At 40.5% G+C, this 27,002-nt stretch overlaps 1 protein-coding gene across 1 annotated transcript in view; it reads right to left on the bottom strand.

Annotated features, from left to right (window-relative positions):
• TPH2 (tryptophan hydroxylase 2) overlaps positions 1 to 27,002 on the bottom strand; it is a 51,404-nt gene that overhangs the window by 3,330 nt on the left and 21,072 nt on the right. The window contains exons 8-9 of the mRNA XM_010561789.1: positions 25,541 to 25,667; positions 6,424 to 6,519 (exon numbers count right to left, since the gene is read on the bottom strand). Of these exons, the coding sequence (XP_010560091.1) occupies positions 6,424 to 6,519; positions 25,541 to 25,667 (223 nt within the window). The remainder of the gene's footprint in view (positions 1 to 6,423; positions 6,520 to 25,540; positions 25,668 to 27,002) is intronic.

Genomic DNA, 27,002 nt, shown 5'->3' with positions numbered 1-27,002 from the left:
GCCTAAATTCTGATGAATTCCCACCCCAGATACCCATCTGCTTTCTAGGATGGTCTTTTGGCTCTTGGATCAAGTAGGCATTGTCATGGCTACCAAAGCAATGGGAAACATCTCAGCAAATCTGGATGGTGTTTTCAAATTCTGCAGCCTGGCATCTGTAACATCTACTATCGAGTTGATATGCTTACACCAGCAGTGCCAGAGTTCAGCAACCAAACTGAGCCTGCAGACAAACCTTCAGACAGACCATAAACTGTCTAGTGTGGAGTAGGATGGTCAGGACACTGACTCAAAGCTGAACTAGAGTTTTTTGCAGAAACATTTCAGTGCTCTAAAATGTTGGTCCTTGGCACCCTCAACGTTATGAAGTACAGAATCTCAACAAAAAAACTTCCTCTGGTGAGTCCAAAAGCTTTCAAGCTCAGGCCTGTATTTTTTTTAACAAGTGCTATTCACTTATGTTTTGGTTGGACATTCAGTTCTTCAGTGAACTCAGATGAGTAAGTATCCAATATGGATTTCTCCATCAGAAACCTCTTCAGTTATGCACCTCCAATGAGATGTCAAGGCTAACAATCATATGGAAAATAGCTTTTGGTCAAATAGAGCATCTTACCATCCCGTGGATTTGTGATAACTGTCTCTAATGGCCCATTCATACAAATTGTACTGCTTATGCAAATACAGCTATTGGCAATTCTCCTTTAGTTCAAGAAACAAGAGTCTGGAGTGAAACTTCCAAATGAGTCACGACTGATTCCCAGGAAAAGCAGCAGCAGCAGACAACTAGACAGCTTAAGAATTAGAGAACTACCCATATTGGAAATAAACATAACACTAAAAAAAAAAAGCCTCCACTCCCTGCTAGATCAAAGGTTAAGAGAGTGATTGAGGTACCTAACCACAGGTCTCTAGGGTCTAGGATGTCAGATGTATCTGTACAGGGATGAAAGATACAGCAACAAGACCTAAAGAAGACTTACACTTTTCTGGAGTAGCAGGTGGAGAGCTGGTCGGATATACTGGAGCATCCCAGATGGCACCAGCATTTACACTGAGCAACTGTGAATCATTTTTTTGCCTCAGTCTTCACCCCTAAGTGCTCCAGCTACACCGCCCAAGATGCAGAAGGCAAAGGCAGGGATGGGAAGAACAAAGAACTGCCCACTGTAGGAGAAGATGAGGTTCAGGACAATCTAAGGAACCTTAAGGTGCACAAGTCCATGGGACCTGATGAGATTCATCTGCAGGTCCTGAGGGAACTGGCAGATGAAGTGGCTAAGCCACTATCTATTGTATTTGAGAAGTCGTGGCAGTCCAGGAAGTTCCCACTGATTGGAAAAGGGAAAAAAGAAAGACCTGGGGAACTACAGGCCAGTCAGTCTCACTTCTGTGCCCGGCAAGATCATGTAGCAGATACTCCTGGAAACTATGCTGAGGCACAGGAAAAATAAGGAGGTGACTGGTGACAGCCAACATGGGCAACTAAGGGCAAATCGTGCCTGACAAATCTGGTGTCCTTTTAAGACAGGGTTACAGCATTGGTGGATAAAGGAAGAACAATGGACATCATCTACCTGGACGTGTGCAAAGCATTTGACACTGTCCCGCGTGACATCATTGACTCTAAATTGGAGAGACATGGATTTGATGGATGGACCACTTGGTGGATAAGGAATTGGTTGGATGGTCGCACTCAAAGAGTTGCAGTCAATGGCTCGATGTCCGAGTGGAGAGCAGTGATAAGTGGCATTCCTCAGGGGTCGGTATTGGGACTTGCTCTGTTTAAAATCTTTGTTGGCAACATGGACGTGGGATTGAGTGCACCCTCTGCAAGTTTGCCAACAAAACCAAGCTGTGTGGTCCGGTCCACACACTGGAGAAAAGGGATGCCATCCAGAAGGACCTTGACAGGCTTGAGAGGTGCACCCATGCAAATCTCATGAAGTTCAACAAGGCCAAGTGCAAGGTCCTGCAGATGTGCCAGGGCAACCCCTGGTATCAATACAGGCTGGTGGATGAAGGGATTGAAAGCAGCCCTGTGGGGAAGGACTTGGGGGTGTTGGTTGATGAGAAGCTCAACATGACCTGGCAATGTGCACTTGCAGCCCAGAAAGCCAACCATACCCTGGGCTGCATCAAAAGAAAAATGGCCAGCAGGTCGAGGGAGAGGATTCTCCCCCTCTACTCCACTCTCGTGAGACCCCACCTGCAATACTGCGTCTGGAGCCCTCAACATAAGGACAACATGGACCTCTTGGAGCAAGTCCAGAGGAGGGCCATGAAGATGATCAGAGGGATGGAGCACCTCTCCAGTGAGGACAGGCTGAGAGAGTTGGGGTTGTTCAGCCTGGAGAAAAGAAGGCTCTGGGGGGACCTTACAGCAGCCTGCCAGTACCTAAAGGGGGCCTGCAAGAAAGCCAGAGAGGGAGTTTTTACAAGGGCACGCAGTGACAGGAGAAACGGTAATGGCTGTAAACTGAAAGAGGGTAGATTTAGATTAGATGCAAGTAAGAAGTTCTTCACTGTGAGGGTGGTGAGACACTGGAAGTGGTTGCCCAGAGAAGTTGTGGATGCCCCATCCCTGGAAGTGCTCAAGGCCAGGTTGGATGGGGCTTTGAGCAACCTGGTCTAGTGGAAGGTGTCCCTGTTATTGCAGGGGGGGGGGGTAGGGGAACACAGTCTTGGAAAACCTGCTCTTAAATGTTTTTCTGCTTATCTACAACATAGGTTGCAAATCTGACAGTGTCCTGATTTTACTAGAAGTTTTTTTTATTTCATCAGTATAATTTTATATATTGTTTAGACAAATAAGGAAAAGAATGTCTATTTTAAAAAAAGCACTAAAATAAGCATCTGGGATCCAGGAGTTGTTTTCTCCATTGTCTTCATCCTCTTCAGAAAACAGAGCCAAAACTTGTGTTTGAATCTTTTTGGTTATAAAGGCTAATGCTGGTTCTTCTTAACATAAATTATCATTAAAACAAAATATGACTAGATATTGTACTTGACTTTAAAAATCTATGCAGAAAGATTTGAAGTCTACCTCTCTGTTAAATATAGAAGCATATAACAGGGATATATATGACTTGATCTATAGCCAACTGAAGTTGATAGGAGACTCCTTTAATGAAAGAGTTCAAGAGAGCATCATACAAAGTAAATGGATTAAAGTTTCCAAATACATTTGGACTGCCTTTTAGAAATAGTTTTAATAATTGAAATGTACATTATTTCGGCCTTATCTCTAAGCTCCAAATATATACTGTGTAATAGTGTTAGCTAGAGTTAACCTGACTATATTAGGCAGAACATTTTATAACTACTTACTGTATTATTTGTTTCCCCCTAGGCTTCATTTTTAATCTTTTCTTTGTTGTTATTTTGTTTTGCTTTTTTAATTTTTTTGCTTGATGCTTCCATAGCTTGCACATCAGGAGTTGCATTTTTCAGTATCTGAAATTTGAAGCCTAAATACTGAGTGGGGAAAAAGACTTGAAGGGAATCCTACATTGATAGGCTGGTGCCCACATTTCTCTAGCTTTTATAGTTCTTTGTTGCTAAAGCTGTTGACCAGATTTGCAGAGTGGAGCAGTGTGATATAGAAACAGGGAGGACTGAACAAACCATTCACTCATCTGGAAGGCCCAAATACTGCTGGCCACTTCCACCCTGCAAATAGTCCAACTCATTTATTTCTAGAAATTTCTAGAATTTACACATAAAATTGGCCACCGTTTTGTTTTCTGTGAATACTGCCGCGTTGAAAAGAGAGCTGATAGGGAGGGCAGCTGGAGAAAGGCTTTTCTTCTTGCTGACAAAAGCATATTAATATCAAATGCCTGTAAAGTCAAGGTAGCAAAATTCAACACTGAAACAAGATCTACCTTCCTAGTAACAAGGATAAATAAGTATTTGAACTTATTCACAGGAGAGACTATGGGCCCACAATCACCGTTGTCTTAAGAATGGCAGTAGTTATCTCTGAAATGACTTCTTCACTCTGACCCCTATGAGAAGTATAGGTGTCACACACATGAGGGTCAGACTTCATGGCCATGCAGTCTGAGTCTCCTATTCATCCCCACTCACCACAGAAATAGATGGTATTGTTGTCATCATTTTCAGAGCAATTGTTGCCATCCATTAGGATTTCAGTTACGATCGGGATACTGATATCATCAGGATCTCAACTACAGTCTATTATATTAGCATTATCTTTCAGACACTTACTTTCAGGTCAAGAAAGAAACTTCCCCCCCTCAATGGGTGCTAGAAGATAATGGTGGAGGTAAGGGAGGTTGCTTTCCCAGGAAACATCAGAGACTGGCAAAAGCTTGATGCAAGGCTGTGCACCAATGTCATGAGTGCCCAGACACTCTCCTTCCTAAGCACCTGCCTGATGTATGAAGAAGCACACTCATTGCCAGGTTTCTGGTCTAGAAACAGCTTCTCCCATGGTCAGATTAGCAGAAAACTTAGCAGTTTTTTGCACTTTTTTCCTTACCTTTTAACTTCTTTTCCACCCTGGAGCACAGTCCCACAAAGACTTTCTGGACATTTTTCACCTTATCTGTTCCTTCATGGAGACTATGGCTATTTGTGATATGGTGCTGTTCTGTGCCTGCAGCACACAAGTGCTTAGTCTCTCAATAACTGAAATGTCTAACTTAAGTCCCTATGCTTGGTATATGCAAGATCTGGTGAAATTTAATAGCTTATGATACACAAGAGGTCAAACCAGATGATCTAATAGTCCCTTCTGGCTTCACATCTATGAAATATATATGTAGTGTAATAGGAAAGTATATAATATTATTGATTTATGGCAAAATTATTATGATATATGGCTGTACCTTTGAAGCAGATCAATATAGTCCATTAATGTGCACATTATTTAATTTTTACTATTGCTTTTCAAAAGGATTATTCTTTGCATTTATACTCTAAGATTATTGCTGAGTGAATAACACAGATTTTGGATCAAAAATGTGTGGTAACAAAATATGCACACTTGACAAGAATAATGTGTTTGTTTATGACATTGATGGTAGAAGATTTATTATGTTCTTGACTATTCATTTCCTCGCTTTTATGCCCATAGATTTTGTAAATGATGTGATAGGTATTTTCAGGGTCATCACCTAATGACTGTAACTGTTAGTTTAAATAAAAGGCCTGATTCTCTGCACAGTGTTGCACAGAATTTGGGGCTCAGCACTGAATGTTGTTGGGCCAGAGGAAAACAAGTGGGACATGTTAATCTCTTTGCATTTAACCACCTTTGCACTGTGGGTATAAAATATTGCCAGGCTGATACAGAATGCTTCTGTGGCTGAAGTACGCACAGAACTTAGAGCAACTGTAATGCAATCAAAGAAAAAATATTGGAGAAGGTAATTTTCTTCACCCTTTTTTCTACTAATGAAAGAATAGCAATTTGACTAATGAACTTCATCATGAATATTCTCAGTTAGAGGTGAAACAAACAGCAAAAGAGACTGAGATGCTTCCGTTAAACTGCCAGGTAGTTCACTGAAAGCCAGCCCAGGAGGGTGGGAAGATGTTTATACACAAATAAACAGGAGATATGTTGCAAAACAGTTTGTAAATACTATTCCGTATATGCTTTCTAAAACCAAACGTTTACCTGAAAAGCCACCAAGAGTTCATTTGGGTCCCAGAAGATAGTACTTCTCTCCCTCCTTCCCCTTCCCTCCCATCTTGCCAACAGAGAGATGTATTATGTCCCAAAATACTACACTTGTGACAAAATACCTTTTGCTTGTTCCCTGTGTTTTCTAGGTGTAAAAAGAGGCAATAAATGATCCACTACAACTACTCACACCATGCAAGGTTAAACACTTTCACCTTTATAAGAACAGGGCTCTATGTATTGTCACATAGGCATGTACTTCAAGTCTAGCATGAATTTATATGCATTCCTTAATTTTAAATATGATTAATCTACTGAATCAGGACCTTAATAAATGTTGTTCTTCTAATATCAATAACAAATACACTGAAATACACTGGATTACTTACAACAGAATCATGTCTGATTTCAAAACTTTTTTGTGTGTATTAAAAATATATGTTTCTCTTCTAAACAAAGCTTTCAGAGCCCAAGGCACCCTCACCTGTTAGAACCTATGAGCCTCCTTTTACAAGAAATGCAAATTCAAACAGAAATAAGTTCTGTAGTTTATAGTTGCTTTGGTACTTCAGGCCTTACAAATACATTTCATATTTCAAGTGCCAGCTGATATTTCAAACAAAGCTTTTAGGTCAATACCACATTTTAAAATAAGTAAGCTTTTTATCTTGAGAACTTTAACTGTTATTTGAAAATCAAAATATTTACATTCAACTATAATTTTTTAAACATTAAAAGAAAGTTGATTCTGCTTTAAAGGCACCTACCTTTAATTCGCCAATAGAAGACAGAAGTCCTGCCCCATAAGCACGCAGTTGTCCTTCTTGCTTGCAAAGGCCAAATTCAATCGTAAAAAAATAGCACTGTAAAACATACAGATATACAGGTACATATAGTGTAGTTACAAACAGGCACTTCAGCGATGACGATCGGTACCATATTCACTTGATTGCTGCACTTCTTCAGAATTTCAGGTCTTTAATATAAATTCAGATAAAGTATGTTGTTACTGCTATGTACCTTAAATGTCATGTTCTACAGTAAGGGAGCTTTGCACAAAAATGTGAGATTCTGCTTTTTATCTGGGCACCCAAGCAGTTCATGGGAATGGCCAGTTAGGAACAGAGAAGCAAGATGATTTAGGTATCAAAGGCGCTGATATTAATCTCCAGAGATTTTTGAAGCCTTCTGAAATAAATGAGATGCCTTAAAATAAAATCCTGCAAAGTAGTTGGTCTGCACGTCTAGGAACCTCTGAAGATCTCTGAGATCTAGTTCAGAGCACTCAGCCTTAAGCTCAAGCTGATGCCACTTTGAAGTTTGTCATGTATTTAAGTGCTGTCTTGAGTTAGAATGAACTTACTTATATGTATGTGCTTAAGAGCCTTCTTGAGCAAAGGCCTTAGTTTTACCTAGATTTTACTCTGTCATAAATGAAGAACTAATATGGCACTTGGCTTCTTAAATTACAGAAAGAAAATCACAGTCAGTTAAATGAGTTCACTTGACCAATCCATTACAATTGTTCTTTACATCTACATTCAAACAGGTAATACATCTGAGCTGTAAAACTGATGAGAAGCTGTGAAAGACGTGCTAAATCAGCGTAACAGGACTTTATCTAACTTTGCTGTATCCACTCAACAAAATTAAATATTAGGAAGACTGTAAGAAGCATACATAGCCCACTGTCCACTAAACGCAAAAGACAACAGTCACTTCTGCTCCTACAGTACTGAATTTTAGTTTGGTTTTGTTATGACACATCAAGATTGCTTTTTGATGTTAAATCGAACAGTTGAGATAAAGCTAGTAACTATTTCTACATATGAAGGTTTTAGGAAGTTGATTTCTAACTTATACAAAAATACTGTGCATATATATATACACACACCCCTATATACATGTGTGTGTGTTCATTACATTATCTGACAATTTCAGGTTTTGTGCAAAGGGACATAACTCCACTGAACCTAACAGATTTACATGTCTTTGCAGGAAATATGAATTTAGGATAAGAAACAACCCAGCGTGTGATACTAAATCTTAAGTTTTTCTCAATAACTTGAGAATGGATCCTAACAAAATGATTTTTTTAAATCCATTTCCTCCTTAAACCCCCACTCTTCCAGGTTGAATATCATACTAAATGCAAAAGGGCAGAAATTCACAACATTTTTAAGTTCAACAAATGTTTAGAAATTGAGAAATGATTCATTTCTCTGCCACTCATAAACGTTTCTGCAGAGCTAGTGATTCATGCAGCATGGCACTATGTAGAAGGGTATAATAAAAAAGAATAAAAACATGAGCCCTATGTCTGATCCAAACCTGCTAAGTCAACTGGGAAGAAGGAAAGGTCGTAGTGACTTCAAATGTCTTGAGTCAGATTCCATCACAGCAGTCAAAGGCACAGATATCCACAAGAGAATGTGAAAGCACAACATTGTCAAACAAACAAACAAACAAAAAAATCAAAGTTTCACCTCTGGCTTTGCTGTTGACTTGGATAAGCCAAGCTGGCATAAAAATTTTCATTAGGTGCCATCAGCTGGTGTCACCACTTGGAGGAAGGCCAAGACAACTGGTTTCCAAAAAGAACGTCCCAAGGACAAACAGCCAGGTACACAAAATTACAAAAGGCATCACTGTAGGAGTGATGAGTGAAGCTGAGAGACCTACTACCAAGAACAGTACAAACTTAGCTTCCCTAAATATTTTGCCAGAAAAACCACCAGGAGGCTACAGTCCTGGTTCTGTACATGCTGCCACTGTCAGTAATGAACCACTCAGCTTTACACTTAAATCTCACTAACATCTTTGAATTTGCCCCTTCCCCCTCAACTCTCTTAAAAAAAGCCCATCGAGTGGTAGTTCTTACGCTCTGAACATGAACACTCTGACAGATACACAGCAGGACTGGGGTCCTGATATGACACAGTGATCAGAGTTATTTTCATTCTTAAAACCAACAGCAGCTAAAATGAGGGGGTCTGTTATAGACCTGTAAGGGCAGCCGTGACTTTGTCCCTGTATGTGGGACACCTTTACTGCAGACCTTCCTCAGGCTGACAAGGACCAAACCAATGTCATGTTGCTCCCAGGAGAATGCCCACTTGGTAATCTATAGGGCCAGCGGAGGGAAGGAAGAAAAATGCTCTGCACTCCCCTGAGGATGTATACTCATGGGGAAGGAAGGGGCAGAAGGCAGAGAGCTAACGCTGGTACAGGAGAGAGCAATCCCCGCTGCCTGGGCATAGGCTGTTCACAAGACAGAGGGAGACCTCGATTTCACCTCCTCCTTGATAGATAGACAGCACGCAGAGAGGAAGCTTTTTTTACTTAAGTTCAAAGATTATTATAATTGTTCCTATTATAAAAGGGAGTCATATTTATGAGCCAACACTTGCTGATGAGAGCCTATCTTCAGTATTGATAAGACTTGCACTTTCAGTGTAACTAACTCAAATAAAATGCATATAAAATGACCAGATGATAAAATACATCTGCCTGCTACTAACTTGTGGTATTAAGCTATAGCATTACAAAAAGCCCTTCAAATGAAAAGCTGATTTTTTTTAATAAACTTGCCATATGCAACAACTACAGTTTCTGTATTTAAGAAAGCTCTGCTTAGCTAAGAAAATGAGATAGCTCACCCAATGCTGCCATCTTCAGATCATCAGTCAACAATACACGATTCCCCCCACCCTCCCACTCAAGACATGCAGAGATGCATTACAAGACTCCACACGCTTTGGCAAGCTGTGCTCTCAAGCCTACAGACATCAAGGCATACTGGTAAGGAGGTTAAATGTTAACTATATAGAGATATTTTTTATTGACCAGATCCAAAAATACCCCCACTATATGACTCTCTTTGTATGGTAAACTACACTGACTGCGGTGCTCTATATTATAGACAGGATAACTGCACTGGAGTGGGAATGACTGAACAAAGAAGTGGCTGTTGAGATGAATACATTTTTTAAAGCCTCATCTGAAGGCAAATAGCTGATTATTACACTGCTGTTACATGTAGGCTGGTAGATGCAAGCACAAATGGGGGCAAGCAGGCGCTCCTGTTCTGATTTCAAATCTTAGACCTGTCTCTGGCATACACACCAGCCTGCCCCCAGACATGTGGCTCCTCTAAAAGCTACAGCAATAACCTGTCATCTCCCTTTACTCCCAGTTCCACCTCATTTTTGAGGGGTGAACTGTGGCTTTGCTACACCTTACAGGTAGGCTCTTGAAGTGGGAAGTCCTTGTTGTCTAAATTCCATAGTTCTCGAAGAGCCTTCCTCTAAAATGCCGCTCTGTTAGCTAAATCAGCAATATAAGATGAAGAATCAAAGTGCCCAGTGAAGGATTAAAAATAATTTTTAAGCCAAGAGACATCAATATAATGATCAAGACTGTGCCAGGAGCACAGGACAGCATACAATATGATTTTAATTTACTTCTTTTATTTAACAAAAGTATATGAAAGATACTATGCAGTCATGATCATGAAACACTGTCTACATGGGTTCAAAAATTAGTAAATAGATCCACAGACAGAAAATCCTATTAAGGCCTATTAAATACTAATATAGCAGATCTCTTCCTTCAGAGTACCTGAATCAAAAGTCATTGGCAACTAAAGCAGTATACGAGGAAAATATCACTACCGTATGGCTTCAGACCTACGCTGTCCTCCAGATGTGTGCAATTTGCCAGTGTCAGAGACAAGATTCTGGGGTACCTGGTCTGGCCCACTATATGTGCGATTCTAAGAGTCAGATCAGTTGTCCTACTATTGACAGGAAAGATACAGAACAGATTAAGCCCTGGCAAACTCCAAGCCTGGTCTCCAGGGTAAACACAATGTCTATTCTTCATGTTCAGGTACTGTCCTGCATTATAAACTGGACCACCAAAAAGAAAAAAATCAGTGACAGCTGTGACAGCTAATAAAAAAACCCATTCGTTATTCAAGTGTGTTTGTTTAGACATTTTCAAAGGCAGGAAAAAAGGTCTGATAAGCTCAATTCCCCTCATCTGACTGGTTTCTAAGGCTTTGAAAATCATTCCTCACAACACATCATTTTGCATTTGGGAGTCTCCCTCCTGGGACCTGTGCAAACAGCTTGTGCAGATGTTGGGTGCTGATGTCACAGAGTCAGTACTTCAAAATCTGACTTGTCCATAAAAAGGCCTTTCAAGCCATTCAACTTCACTTAGTTTTCTTATGGTATAGCTGAGACACCAATATTAGTGTTCACTTGGCAATTTTCAGCATGATGTATAACATGAGATTTTATCTGTCCTCTAAAAGTACCTTGTAAAGATGTTGTCAGGATGAGTCCTGAGAACACCAACCATGTCAAGAGCTGATTCATTTGCACTCCCTGTTGCAAGGGGGAAGAAGGAGAGATTGAGTAACTGCATGACTACAACCCTAGCACAGGACGGGAATATTCACCGCTACAGGAACTGCTAATGGAATGGGGCTACAGCACCAAGCTGACACATAGCAGCACAATCACTTTTTATACATATAAAATTGTTGCCATAAAGACAGTACCACTACTCATGTGCATAAATACTAGGCAAGACAAGTGCCAAATAAATATCCTTAAGAAAACATCTTTATATTCTTTCTATGGATTTAAGATTCAAAGGATATTTGAATGGACCACTCTTAATTCAGATGCGTATGATATGTTCACAATATGCAAAGATTAATTCCTTTTTCTTTAGAAGGACACCTTTGATATTTTAGCTCTGAAGTTATTCACCTAGAGATTAAATCTCTCATATAGTTGTAATTATCTCCTAAGAAGACAGTTACATACAACTGAAAGACTTTCAAAAATCCCACTGTTAGAAATTAATCCTAAGAATTAATGAAGTAAAGGTGTTTCCTTTCTCCCTGTAAAAGTTGCTCAAATTGCAAGCAAATGTTGATTCAGAGACATCAGTGACTCCTGTTTGTGCTTGCTTTCTTCATTCAGAGCTGGTGCAAATAAATTTGTGAATAGTTGCTTATTTTTCAATCTCAAGCACATCAATAGTCACCAAAAAACCAGCTGGCATTTCACATTTGACTGAATTATTCAAAATTCACAGTCTGTTGAGTAGTATCAGGAATGCTCCACTACAAGAAACAGATAGATGTAACACAGGTAACCCAGGCAACTAGCCAGTACGGCCCAGTGTTGGAGTCCAGACATCAAGCAATACAGGCTATTTGACAGCTATTCATGCGGGAACATTATTGAGTAGAAACGCAGGGAGATTTTTGAACAACAAATAAATCTCATGATGAGCTTGTGAATAGATCAAAAGCAGAAAAGAAGTAAAATTCAATGGCTAAGTCTCTCATTATAGATGATTCGCCTACCTCCAACCAAGGCAGTGACCCTATTCACAGCCAACAGCATTTCTAAATAAGAAAACAAAGTTTAATTTTTCAGAGTTACCTTCTTGAAGTATTTTGTTTAGTCTGCCACTTTGAAATGTATCTAGGCTCACTGAAATGAGGTTTCCTTCGGGGATTTCAAAGTGTATATATTTAACAATATTCTCCTTTTTCCCTCATATGACTGCTTTGCATTCAGACCTTTCACTAAGGGTGAATACTTGGATCAATCTCTTTATAAACAAAAGTTTGAATATATGTGGTGCTGCCCATTGGAGCAATCGGGGATAGATGCACACCAGCCTTTGCATTTCTGACAGCTGTAGCACACAGTATCACTACATGGAAATTCCTCTAATGCAGAGGCTTGACATATTCAGAGAAAGCACACACTATAGTGAGCACAGGGGGGCTTAACCCCTTGTGAATACTTCGAAATTAATGTTTCTCTTTTCAGGAGTTTCTGGAGAAAAGCTTATAATGGTAACCAAAATAAAATTACCATAATGAGTTTGTAAGGAAGCAGAAAATGTACCTCAAGCAACACAATGCTATAGTGGTATCAGTAAGGAGGTAACTTTATACCTCCAACACTAGGGAGCCCAACTAAGGCAAGACAATGTGTATGGCAGTTGCCTACCTTGCCAGGTGCAAGACAGCTTCTGGTATAAGATCTGGAGGACATCCCTACTAACACCTGTGTGTCTCTTGAGAGAAAGCGTCTTTCTATTGTTCATTCTCACATGAAGGAGGCCCTCTTGCTACTCTGAAGAGCAGGCAGAGAGAATGGAGGATGAAGCACTTCTGGGATCTTGCTGCTGCTGCCACTCCAGAAGAAGTTAGTTCCCACAGTGTATCCCACTCCATGTTTGAATTACTCGTAAATAATCTGAATTTAGGCTTGCTCTGCACGAAGATGATGTCTGTCCACCCCTCTCATTTTCTCTCAGTTGAAAACCTTGGAGACCTTTGGGGCTGCAGAATCAGGAAGCTCAACACTTAAGCAGAAAGTGTTTCTGTGTAAAAGGCCGGTGTTTCCTGGCAAGGCAGCAATTCCCCTCCACCAAAGCTCGTGGTCAGAGAGATGATGTGAAAAATCAATCCCACAAAAGCACACTTGCCTCAACTTGCTCAACACTGTCAGGGAAAGAACTCCTAGTTTTTTCAACATAATTAACTAATAGTGCTGAAGCTTAATATGCAGCTAAGAAGTGACATCATTGAAACTACGAACTGCTGCTTAGATCATTTGTTAAACGTAGGTCATTGAAGCCCTAATGCTTTACCTTTCCTATTTCCCCTTCCCTATCATTTGACTCTTATGTTGAACAACTTCTAAAACCTGGGGTTTAAGGTTTATTAATTTCATATGGAGTTATTAAGAACAAATGATGTGCACTAATGAGCCATTCCCTTTCCACTTTATTTTACAACATGTAACATGAATTCATGTTCAGCGTTCCCTACGGTAGGTGAAGTGAATAGTTGCTCATTTCTTTTTCAAGCTGTTGCTTCAAATTTCAGCCACCTAGAGATTCCACACCGTTAACGTAAGAGGCACAGCCACATCTTTCAACATGTTAGCTGGGACTCCAAGAGATGGGGTCCTCTGAAAGTGAAACTAAAGAGAAAAAGAAAAAAAGCTGAGTAAACACATGTCACTGCTGTCCAACCACACTCTTCAGTCTGTGCTGCCTCATGTGACACACTTGATCCACCATGATCCTTCACAATTCACAGGCTGCAAGCAGGGACTGTCTTTAGGGCCCTGCCATTCCTGTCTTGCAGATCTTTGTCCTGCTACTTTTTCAAATGAGGACTTTGCATTAACAAAACCTATCAAAGCAAGAACAGTCCTGATTTTATACACTACATGGGCAAGGTCTGGCACCCCAGAAGTGCTCTCTCAACATTGTGGCTTGTGCTACAGCTTGGAGAGTATGACTCCTCTAGCAAAGGGCCAAGGACTTGAACACTGACAGGTTGGCATGACCCAGGCGAGAGCAGAATTTGGAACAAATACACATATGAGAGATCATTTAGCTGTCCTTCACTTGACAGCATTCCCATTTTACGGGGAGTCATCAACCCTAGGACTGTTGCCCCAATTGTGAACTGCATTGCTTAGAAGAATACCCAGACAAGAACAACCTCAGACACTTTTCTTCCTCCAGCATCCAGAGCCAGCATCTCTAAAAGCCTAGCCCAGCACTCAGGACCTGTTTCCCACAGTAACCCACACACCTCACCAGTGGTCCAACATAGTTTCTCCTTCTCTAAAAAGACCAACTTCCACTCACCAACAAGCATGCTAAGAAGAAGACTCAGAAGAGAACGCATAAAGTTGCAATACCCCCTGAAATACCAAGAAAACCTCTTCAGGCTGGGGAGGCAGAGTCTTTCTGAACATGCTGCAATGCTCTAAGGAAGCTGCATATGGGGAGAACTGGCACCAGTCTCTCCCATTTATCCTGGGAGAAGCTGCTGAAAGACTGGTAAGGCAAATCCACAGATTAACAAGAAGCAAAGGTGCAGCAACAAATCACAGTACAGGAAATCCTCATTTTATAAGCAGAGAGTTTACTCAATCACTGCCCTATGCCAGTCTACAGTCAGAATTCATTACTGCAGCCTACAAGGCCTCTTTAATAACTATCCTTGGCCAGCCCAGAGACAGACCCCCAGTGTCCTCCCTAACAGACATACCCCTGGGAAAGGCACCAGGCATATGTGGTGCTTCTCATGATGCCATTCCCTGGAACAGGCTGTGACCCCCCTGATTGCCAGGCCAGTTACTGCATATGGCAATTGCACTGCAAGGAGTGATGCAGAAGAGCCACTGAGTCTCCCATGACATTTTAACCTAGGAGGGGTATGAGATTCTTGTGTACATGATCAGCGGCAAAAGTCCTAATGTATCTGCTAATGAGGGGAAGTCATATCTTCAGAAATGGGAACAGTGTCCTAGGGCTGGAAGCATCTCAGAACTTTTGCAAGCCCTGAAACTGCAGGGACAGAAACATAGTGAAGAGGCAGGGACAACTGGCCAGCAAACTTTTAAAATTCTTATTTCAAGGAAAAAATGCACAATTTCTTTGCAGTCATATCTATTTCAAATTTATTTTTGAGGAGCAAAAAGCGTAGGACTTCATTCCAAAAATAAGAGCATCCACACTAATTTTCTAAACATTTAAAAAAGAAAATTAGCTTCTTGCATCTATTTACTGAAAACTGATTTAATAGCTAAGACTTGTTTTCAAATATCACAGTTTCCAACAGCAACACTGCATTTAAACTCAATGTTCTTTTAATCATATAAATGCAAAGGGACTCCCAAAAGCTTTTGTGGCTTTTAATACATTTGCTTAACCTGCCTTGCAAAAAAACTCAAAAGAAGATAGTAGGCATCAGCACAAAAGTGTAAGTTCTATTCATGTCAAGCTGACAGACACATCAAAGAAGAAAAGTAGCTCAGGGAATTTTAAATATATATTAATTTTGCTACTAAAAATATATCCAAATTGAAGATGTTTTTCACAGCCCCAAACAAAATCTTTTTCAAGTATACTTGAGCATCAACTTGTAGCTCCCTGATTTTTCAGCAGTGAGGGCATGTAAAATGAATCTATCATAACCACAGAGCAGTCAACTGAGTCACCATTGAGTTACCTGCCAGAACTCTGCAAACACAAGGCAAATCACACGAACATGTATTCAGCAAGGTGGAAAAAAGTTGTACTGAACATGTACCTGTGAGCAGAGGGATCACAGCTCTTCACTGTACTGAAGTCCAAGGAATTTACAATGACTGTGGCCTAGAAGTGACTTACCAAACGTGAAGATCACTCTGAAATGGTCACTAGTTATGAGGCTCCCACTGATGTGCAAGACTTCTGTGATCATATAGGTCCTAAATTCATTGCAGATGTATAATATGGATCTGTTCATAAGCTAGTATGTTTATTCAAAGTTGAAAAATTAATCCTATAAAGGTGTTTACATTCTAGAAATGTAAAATGTCTTGTTGAACTATGATTTTAGCTACTTTTATATAGTCAAACTATATAATTGTAACGATTACAGCCTACTGATTCAAGGGAGGGAAGAAAAGCCTTTAGAAAGAGAACAATATGTTTTATGGGGGGGAAAACAAATAATCGGGGAGTACCCACTCTTTCCAGCATGTCTTGAAAAAGCTATGAGTTCAAACTGTTTTATCTAACACTGTTAGTAGACACCATCTTTATCAATGCCACCATGATGATCTATTAAAAGTTCTCTATAATGTACAGAAAATAGAAAGCTTACAGATGCTAAGTGAAACAAGGTTACCTTGTCAAAACTAATGCTTTGTCTGATGCAAAAGCAAAATCCCAAATCAAGCCTGAACCTAACAAACAGATTGAGGGAGTGGGGGAGTTGTTCGAAGTGTGCCTGAAACTGCACCATCATGTTGGTGTTCTGTTGACCCTGCACTACAACAACTTCAGCCACAGCTGCAATCAAACCAGAACCAAAATTAACAGACACAAGGCCCTTCTCTGTAAGTTCTTCTTCATCTTCAACAATGCTCTCAGGTTTTGAGTATTTGCTTTAATTTTCCAAAATCATCAACAAATAAAAAACCCCTTTATACAATAACATCAGAAGCCTTGCCAGATCTAAGAAGTAGCTAACAGTTTGTTGCATGCTGTGCCATGTGAGCTTGGTCTGGAAAGAGAAAGAGACAACAGCAAAATCATGTAACCTCCAGAGTCAATGCTTTCCCTGCAGGAACCCATATTCCTAAATAACAGGTTTTGGCAAGTAAATGATTAACATTAACTTTACAGCAACAAATCCTACTTCATTTGCATGTGTTGCCTATTGACTTTTAGGAGACTGTATACATGGAAATGAAGGTAGTATTTAGCCCACAGACCTAAACTCATTGGAAGCAATGGCAAACCTCCCCCCAGGCCTTCTGTAATGTCAGAGTTGGACCTATAAATATATAATTAAGCTATACTTACAAAATCATTATGGTAGATCACCCAAAAATATCTCAATTAAAAATTTATGGGACCATATTCCATCCAGCACTTTGATGCCATTTGATAGAAAGATGACGACAGGCACAAGAACCACTTTCAAAGCTGCAGCATTAAGTAATTAAGCCCTAGGCATAGTTAGCTCTTTATGGATACCAGCCATATTTTGTCTTACTTCCACACTTTTATCTGTGCATACAAAGAAAATACTGAGGAACATACTGGGTGAGAGAATTAGACTGAACACATGCAGCACGCTCAGTCCTTGAGCCAGTATTTATAACAATTCAGATTAGTGCATAGTTGTGAATACTAAGCTAGGATCTTCTCAGCTCTGTACAGACATGAATTTTAAGACTCTTTCCATACGATGGTATGTGGGTTATGCACAGTAGCTACATGTATGAATGTCCCTTCTAGAAGCAAAATTATTTACTGAAATATTCCAGACAATAAAAAGATAAGTGCATGGCTTGAGGACTGTCTTCATTACATATAATTGGTTTGGTTTCTGCCTGAAAGCCAAATCACCTGGCTTCCTTCTCCTGATGGGCCCACGAACCCCCAAAAGGAGGGCCAGGTGCGCAGGGTTGCAGCCATGGTCGCACTGTGCGGTGCAGTGGGGCGCACAGATCCCCGAGCGAGGGGAACCTGGAGCTGGCCCACCGCAACAGCACTGCACGTCCCAGACAGATAACTGGGCAGCTGCATTCAGGGAGCTGCTCCCAAGAAAACTCCACCTGCAGTCACCACAACTTTTTTTGCACAGCACTCCTCAGCTGCTCTGGCTCCCTGGAAAGCATGGATAAAGCCAACTTCTCCACCTGTGCACCCACAGCACAGACATTCCCTTGGTCCTAAGTGAGACCTAGACATGGCTGAAATGAGTTGCCATGTGCTAAACTCCTTCACTTCCTCATATACCTGTGCCCTGCTGCCAGAGGATCTCCACATCTTGTACAAATGACTCAAATAATTACCACTCCATGTTACGGAATCTTACAGATTTAAGTATGTCAACAAACACAACAGAAAAAGCAAGGAGCATTATAAAATTTACTTTGTTAGTTTGCTTCGACACCTGTATATTCCTCTGAGAAGACTTCTTAACGTAGTATGGGACGTACTATGGTACATAAATAAAGCTTTAGCAGCATGAGACCCCTGCAGTTCTGGAGCGTACATGAATGCATTCTACAAGTGAGTTCCATATGTACATGCTATGACCAAGAAAAATAAGTGTAGCAGTGTCAGTATGAATGATATCTACACAGAGCCTAGGATTATCTCTTTTCTTCAATGTATTAGTGAAAGCACAGGGGCAGTCAGGAACAGCAATAGCAATATATTCCAAACTTTTCCTCTGCTGCTTTTTTCTCCCATTTTATTTAAACCTTTATTCCTGTAACTTACATGCTTGCTTTGTAGTTGTTAACCAAAATGCTTGCGCTCACTGGAAGCTTATGCTGGGTCCTTTTTTTTGTCCCAGTTACATATGTTCTGTAAAAGACACTTCATGCCTTTTTGCTAATACATTTCCTACTCTAGGTCAAAAGAGAAAACAAATATGCAAAAAACCCTATCAAAATTCATAGACTCCTTCCACCTATCCTTCAACCTCTTTCAACTGGATCCAACACTGAAACGGTAGATGCTTGTCACTTGCATGCGCTCCTAAATTCCACAAAATCCTCCTGAGCTCTTTTTTTGAGGCTCACTTTCATTACTGTTGTAGTAGAGCACACATTCAGTGTGAGCTACTGAACTACCAGCAAAGATTACTATTGCAGAATCTGCAATTTCTTAATGAAAATGAAGTTGCTTCTGAAAATAAACAAACATAATTAGCGAGCCAGTGCTGTGTGAAATTTGCACCATTCTCTTGTTAACCTGTATGTCAAAATGTATTACTTGTGTGCATGTAAATTTGCATTTGCAGTTCAGTAACCTCACAGATTATGATCTAACCACTTCTGGAAACATAATGCTACAAGAAATAAAAACAAATCCAGTGTCTGGCTGTAATTTGTTATTTTATTAGAGGCTTTTTCTTTAGCATTTCTAACTGCTTAGGGCTTGATCTTCATAAACATCCTGTCTAAAAGGAGCTATATAATTTCTACAGCAAAATTTCTAATTCCTTCCCTGCTCCCAATTAAGTCAAATTAGTTCTCTCTTGCATCTAGCTTCCTCATTACAGGGTTGGGCCCAAGCATACAAACATACAAGCATGCTACAGAACAACACTATTTCTATTTACTTGTGAGTGCAAAATTTTGTCGGTTAGGGCAACCCAAGATCCTCTCAAGAAGTAGGTCACTGACCTGACCAACCGGGCACCCTCACAGCAACAGGTGAACCCTCCTTCATGTTCCTAACTTTGAGTAACACAGTACAAAGCACAAAACATTTCATTTCCAGATGCAACACATCCTGTGTTGACCTACCTAGCCCAGAAACTATAAAGCAGGAGGTTTGTATTTAAAAATGTTTTGCAAACCAGTATTTTATACAACCAAAAACCACCACAATTCCAACATCAGTAGTCCAGCTCCCCACCTTCACTGCAGTGGCTGACACACGATTTCTCCACCACCTACATTACTTCTCCCATCCCCTCACGGAATTTGCAGCAGCAGAATCACCCCTTTATACCTTCTGCTGATCAGAAACTGCAGGGACTCGTATCCTTGAATAGCGATGCTGGTTGATAAAGATGTATGTAGTATAGAGCCATTTGGTTTTGAGCTACAACGCTAGTTAGGTATCACTGCTGAGATTTTGTTCTTGTGCCATGAATGACCATGAAAACGTGCTGCACGGGAACACTGCAGTATTCTAAAATATTAAATATTGATCCCTGGAATCCACAAGGTTTTTTCCCCTTTAGACTTGTTCTGTGATATATGTACTATCTTTTCTGCTTGCCTATTTGATTACATATACTGTAGGAAGGACTTGACATCAGTGCTTCAGCTACTTTATTAAAAAGTATTGCTGAAGGAAACCCTTAAAAAATAGAGACCATTACCTGTTATTAATTCCTTTAGAACATTACACAGAGCAAACCCACAAATTAGGGCATGCTTTTAGAGCAGCAGACAGCGTGCCCAGCAACACGTTACCAATCAAAGGAAAATCCATCAGTAAGTTATCCTTCTCTCCTGATTCAGAGAGACCTGTGTGACTTTGTAATGATTAAGAAAGCCACAAGGTTTCATCAGCTTTCTCTTCTGCTTCTTGTATCAGTTTCAGGTTTTGCACTTGGGCAATTTCCAAATACATTCCCATATGGGTGTTTTTGCCTGGTCAAAGTCAGGAACAGAAACATAGCCCAGGCAATCTACTGATGAACAATACAGATCACAGTATTTCCAGTCTCATGCTGTGTGGCAGGACAATGTCTGGCTATTGTGATCCATCATACCTGATTTCAGCTTTATAGTCCTAGCTTTTACCCTGGGAATTGGTTCATCTTCCCTAAGTGACACACATCCCAAATCAGAGTCATTTCGTATGTCTCCCATAAGTCTATCAAAATTTACTCAAGCAGTTTTTAAATCATATTCACACCCAGCTCTTCATGCTGCAGCTCCTGTATTCATTAACTACAGGTGTAGCTGGAAGGGACTCCTTTGCAAGAAACTCCATTATGTCACCACCGGACTTAGAGTACTCACCGTGCTCACTCTTGGCATTCGTCACACAATCATGGCATGCGATTGGGATACAGGAAAAAGACTGAGCAGAGATTTGAATGTGAAACTTCAATATGCTCAGTGAATGCCATAGCTCTTGGGCTATAATACCAGGTTTCGGTTCGCCAATACATAATTATTTTTATATGGCAGAATAGCTTCGGCAGGGGAGCTGATCACAGACTTAGCACAGTGCTTAGTTCACTGTCTATCGTTTTGCAACTATAAATGAGAAACAGTCAAGCAGTCCTGATTTTTCAGATGCACAGTGGGAATGTTAGAAATCTCAAATATTTTCATAGTTTTCTTCTCAACTCCATTTGTTCATTCATGGAGGAAGACTGTAACCTAGCTCACAAGCTGTACTTATGGCCTAGCACTATCAATAGCCCCTCTGGGAAATCTAATTTGTTGTTTGTGAAGATGAGAGACTGCAACAGCCTGCTCTGTCTAGTGAGACCACAAATGCTGCATCTACCGGAAGTTACCAAATGCAACTCGGTCTTTATCTGCAATGGTCCTGCTTCTTCCATTCTGGTTATCTCCTCAGCAAACATAATGTGTAATTGTCCTGAATTATGTGCCAGTTGTTCAGCATGGGAGAAGAACTAGAATGAAGCCAACAAGACCAGATAACATAAATCCTGAGAGAAGACAGGCAAGTGGGCTCACATGAATTACCAGTGACTTCTTCCAGAGGTTCTGAATGTTATTTTTATCCCAGCGTATATATCTAAAATATTTTGTTTGTGATATGTATACAGATAAATTAAAGTCAGCTTTAGAAATAAACCATTGGCCTCAGTCATCATCCAGGCACAGTAAAACATTTAGATTCATAACAAGCCTGAAATGCATTTACAAGACCTCATCACATACAATTCCTTCAAATTCAGAAGCAGCTCACTGTTGTGGTTTTCTGCATAAAGGCTAGCAAAAACAAGAGAAATTTCTTGATTTCTACTGTCCCACACTGTTTAAATACCAGAACAAATACCAAGAAAGATTAAAAGGTTTTTATGGTTCTAGAGAACTGAAGGTTTAAACATAACTTCCAGTAAAGAAACCACTGGAAAAAAAACTTAGTGTCACTAATTAGTCCCTAATGGCCAAATTCTTGAGTGGAAAGATTTGATGATAAACTGCATACAAACCATAGACATTCTGCTAAACTCCTCTTTTCTGAGCCACCACCACTTAATGTGCCCCCCCTGAATTTTATGTACACAAACACGTCCTACGCATACTGCATCACAAAGGGGCAACTTGAGCTGCGCTGAAACAACTCAGCAGGAGCTGGGAGTCATTTCTGCCATTAGCAGAAGAGACAGGATCCTGCTTATCAACTTGCAGCTTTACAGAGACAGCTGCTTTCTGGCTCCCAAGTCCACAAATTACAAGGTAATACTGGAATGTAATCCAAGGTATATTTTTTGTACAATTTTCCTGACAAAACCTTATGTTATGTGTTGTAAATTATATATTACATAAATTAGTTGAAACACCTCATGTCAAGTCCTCCATATAGCTTATGGTTTGATAGGTAAGCAGAAAAGACAGTCTTTGTTCATTTTCGTACTATGTGGAAGTAGAAAGACCAGGCACGCTTGAAAAATCAACTCAAAGCATTTTTAGAAAGTCACACAGAGTAGCACAAGATATTAGTGATGATGATGATGACAATAATTAGCACCCAGACACGCATGGCCAACATTCTATTTCCTCAACTATTAACCACATTATACCACACTGCAAGCAAAAAAGTGGATTGTGCCAATATTTTGTTTTCAGTAATGTATCCCTCAGTCATTTGTTTTTTGTGTCTTCTCTCTTTCCTACTCTCTTAAAACATTGTAAAGGAAACTGCAACTCTCAAAAAACCACTGCAAAGACAGTTGCTTGGCTCTTTCAATATCCCACTTCTCATGGTAAGAATGCTTAAGTTCAAAAAGGAGCAGAAGCGATTCCTTTCTCCCTGCCCCAATCTGACTACCAGACTCCAACAGGAGGATGAGGGGAGCTCACACCTTCCTTTTCAACCCTCTTACCCTGCAGCCGTTCTTCCACCTCCAGCTGGCCAGCACCGGGGCCTCTGCAATGCTCTCCTGTTTAATCCCTGCCCTCAGTGGGGCTGCACAGATGTGACTAATTGCAATTTAGCAAACACTTCTAGTCTGCCCAGCGACCAGGCTCCAGCTTGCTCTGCATCCACCATGTCAGCTGTGCAGGGATAAAAAACATCATCACGTTTCCTTTGCAGCTCAGGACTCATGGGGCACAAAGAGCAGATCTATCAAGGCTGACACGTGGTGGCTTTTGAAAGCAGAATGGAGCGAAAGATGATGAAATCACCTGTAATAATTCTTCCCTTTCTCATCTGAATTCCTAAGAGGTGTTTTTCTCTCTTCCTAAAGCCATTGTCCTCCCTGTAATGGCTCAGCTGTTAATGTCACTATCTTTTGAAACAGGCCATGTTAATGGCAAGCTTGCTTTGGGCATATTGCTTCAAGCTCATTAATATGCATGTTCTCTCTCCATTCATTTGTTTCTCTATTTACTTTGAAGTTGCCTCACTGGAACCTGCACTGCTTTTCTGTGTTAAGACTCTTGGCTGGCATTTCTCAGCTCGCTGCGTCTCTGGTTTTTATCTACGATGGAAATGGGACCGAATGTTGCACAAGTCAGTTAATAGCACCTCAGGTGACATTTGGTGCCCAGCTGAATGGATTTCTTGGCCTCCTCACCCTCACTGCTGAGAGATGTTCTCTCTACTTGCTCTCAAGTTGACTGTTTACATTGCAAATTTTAGGGCAAGTAACATCTCTGCATTTGTCAAGCACCTGCCCCAGGGGAGTACAGCTCCTCACTGTGCTTCTAACCAAAACCACCACCACCTGGGTTACCTTAAGTCTCTCTCTAAATGTCTCTTCCACCTGAAAGAGCTATTTCCAGCATGGGAGGAAAAATCAACTTTGACTCAGATATCAAATTCTCAGTGTGATAAGGGAAAGTGATTCAGCTGTCTTCTTTTATTTTTGGCTTTGTGATTCAGGAGCAGCTCATTGTTCGGATGACACAGTCAGTCATAACTGGGAGCTTTTGTGAGGGGGAGGAGTAAAAGCATTTATATAATATTCAGAGGTCACTTTATATTAATATCTCTCCCCAAACAGATCAGTCCCAACATTGTCCTCTGCAATAGGCCCATGTCATCCAAGGTTATTTTGGGGTGAAAGGTTTGGACATACTGTTTTCCTCAAAGTACCTACAGGGACAGCCAGTTAGTTTCTCTTGAGGCTGCAGTCATGACAAGGTAGGTCTGCTTCCTACTAAGTCCCTTCCTAGCAAATGTGCAAATAGAACACAACTTTTATGATTCCTCCACACAAACAACAGGTTCTTCTCAGTAGGCATCCATCAGAAAACCAAGGAACACCCTGAAGCACGTGAGAAGAACTGGCCACAAGCAAGACATCAAGCCTGTCTCACTAAGGAGTGAAACCGGTTTGATTAAATAAATTTAGTGGCCTCTTCTGGAGGGCTACAGGATTAAAATCAAACAAATGGGTACAAACTCCTTTTTCAGCAGATGGGACTCTAACCCACTGCTACACCAGTGCATCAAAACCATTACAGTTTAACTGAACCTGGTTTGAATCCACCTTCAACCCTGTGTCCAAGTTATTTCCAACCCTTTAAATCCTCACTGTGCTTCTTGTGTAGAAAAACAGTGGCATGCTGGGTAAGTTTTAAAGTAACCAATTCTTCTGTTGGATCTCACAGAATTTTTCATGAGATAGAATATTTAAATATGGTGTTGTTTTTAATACAATATAGTTCATTAAATTATTTGCAGCATTAGTTGTAACAGGAGCCACAAAAGGAAGCATACAATAAGTTAAAACAATTGAACAGAGCAAGCGGTATACACCAGGGTCACTAACCTATGTCATGATGGAAAGGGCTGCATACGAGTTATTTGGAAACGGCAATACAGCAGGGCTGACAGGTGGGCAGGAGCTGAGAATCCTGGCAACTTCACAGGGCCCTTCAGTGCAACCTGAGGCTCCCTCGCACAAGGGCCAAGAAGGCTCCAGTCGGGTGGTCAGTAGCATCTAACATCTTTAACACACAACCTCTTCCAGTTCACACTATCTACTGGCATGTGCCTCATTTGATGCAACACAGAATCTCACACCCACTGGCTGAGGCACTTGACCTTGGTCTAGATCTACTGCTGCATAGCCTTGACTTATTAACTACATACTCTCCAACAGGAGCAGCAGCAATGCAATGTTGTCCAAAATCCATCACACACTACAATACAGTGAAAAGCTGCAAAACAGAACAGAGAGTACAGAAATAGCAGTGCTAAGACCCAAAGTGGCCACCTCTGGATGAGCTAACAGTGTAGAGCTGAGAGCACACACCAAAATGTGAGTTGATTTTTTTTCAAAATTACCTTGCTTGCTTGTTTTCAGGACCTTAAAGTAGACAAAATCCATATCAGCTAGCCCTGAAAAGTTGTGGCTATTGCACATAAAAAGTAAAACTGACTACCTGAAGACTAGCACGTTCAGCTTTGCTCTTATTAAAAACAATGGAAAAATAACTAAAGCCCTGTGATTGTCACATCATAGTCATCTGTAACCTGAAAATGCAGTCAGCTCTAATAAGACAATGCACGTCACTTCATCAACCAAAGAGGAGGACAGATGAGAGAGCATGCCACAAAAAGATTTTGACTCACAGTGGCTAATTTCTGAACATCTTCATCAGATGCTCCCAGCGAAGCAAGTCCTATCTCTTGTGAAAACTGTGCAAACTTGGGATCAGCAAGTAGAGGCACATGTCCTAAGAGTTCATGGCACGTATCCCTAAGGGAATGGAAATGAAAAGAGAGTCATTATAGAAATTAATGCTGTAATCATTCCATAATTAATTTAACATAAGCCATTTTACATTTTTATCATGAAACCTGTTTTTTACAGCATAATAGTTCTTCCCTGTGTATGGTTCTGTAGAAACGTACACGTTTGCTTCTATTAAATGGGTTATATGTCATTTAACCCCACCGTGACTTCCCCGTCATTTCCAGATTGCATGGGAGGGCCTGATCACGCTGTCTTCTAGGCTTAGTACCATGAAGACCGAACTGCCCAAAGGAAAGCCAGATGTCTCACAAGTACAGTTTTCAGCATTTCTCTCCACATGAATCAAGTACAAAACCCAACACATTCCCTCTTCCTCTTCTCCATTCCCCTTTCTGCACCTGGGTAGAGCCCCACAACCAAACATTTTGTCACCTGCCACTAGAAATTCAGGGCAATATTCACAGAGGTTTCTGTGTGCTTAATTTCTCATCTAGTCCTGAGTTCCTACTGCAATTACTGGGTACTTCTGTTACATGGTCCACTTTTCACCTAGCAGATTTCAGAAAAAGCAGAGAACCCAAATTGTTTCAGAAAACCACTGTTCACACCTGTAAGTGCATTATTAGTCACGACAAAGTGCAGATGTAAGTGTACAAAAAACTGCTAACCAACCTAACAAAAGTGCACATGCATCATCTACAAAAGCTCTTAAACTATTCTGAAAGTTTTGGTGCATTTGTTCACAGAAAATAATGGACTTGGTAGTAAAGTTCACTTTAAAAATCACATCTGACATTTCCTTTGCTTTTGTCTCTTCAAAGACATTTCTCTCTTTTTTTTTTCCTAAGCTGTAAACAAATGTTTTAAAGGCAGGGAGAAAACATCAAGTTTTCTGCCTTCTATCCAAAATCATCCAATTTGTCTTTTATAAACTATTTTTCTTTGAAAAGACACAGAACCTGACACTTCAGATAAATCATGAACAGAAAAACAACCCTCTATATAATTTAAAGTCGTCTTACTTGGTACTCTTCACCAGGAAGTCTGTGCCAACTGTGTCTAGGTAGATAGCAGTAGATAGTAGTTTCTGGACGCATGCAAACGAAGATTAGCATTTTTGGCATTCCTAGTTTGCCTCACCAAAAGCTTATCAAATACAGTTTCAGTATTGGAGGGTTACAGGCCAGTCTCTCTTCTCAGCCCAGATGGCCTCACTGAGAGATGCTTAGCAACATTGGCTCATGTTATATTCACGTTTTTTGGTGAGACAAGCACCACTCTGAAGTTGTGCATGACAAGTTTGAGCCAATTTCATATATGAGTAATTATTCAACAGGA

This window comes from Haliaeetus leucocephalus, unplaced genomic scaffold (genome assembly GCF_000737465.1).
Source record: "Haliaeetus leucocephalus isolate CR32 unplaced genomic scaffold, Haliaeetus_leucocephalus-4.0 Scaffold151, whole genome shotgun sequence".
In the NCBI taxonomy this organism is placed as follows: domain Eukaryota; kingdom Metazoa; phylum Chordata; class Aves; order Accipitriformes; family Accipitridae; genus Haliaeetus; species Haliaeetus leucocephalus.
The sequence above is the reverse complement of the archived record's forward strand: the minus strand, read 5'-3'. Positions and strand labels throughout refer to the sequence as shown.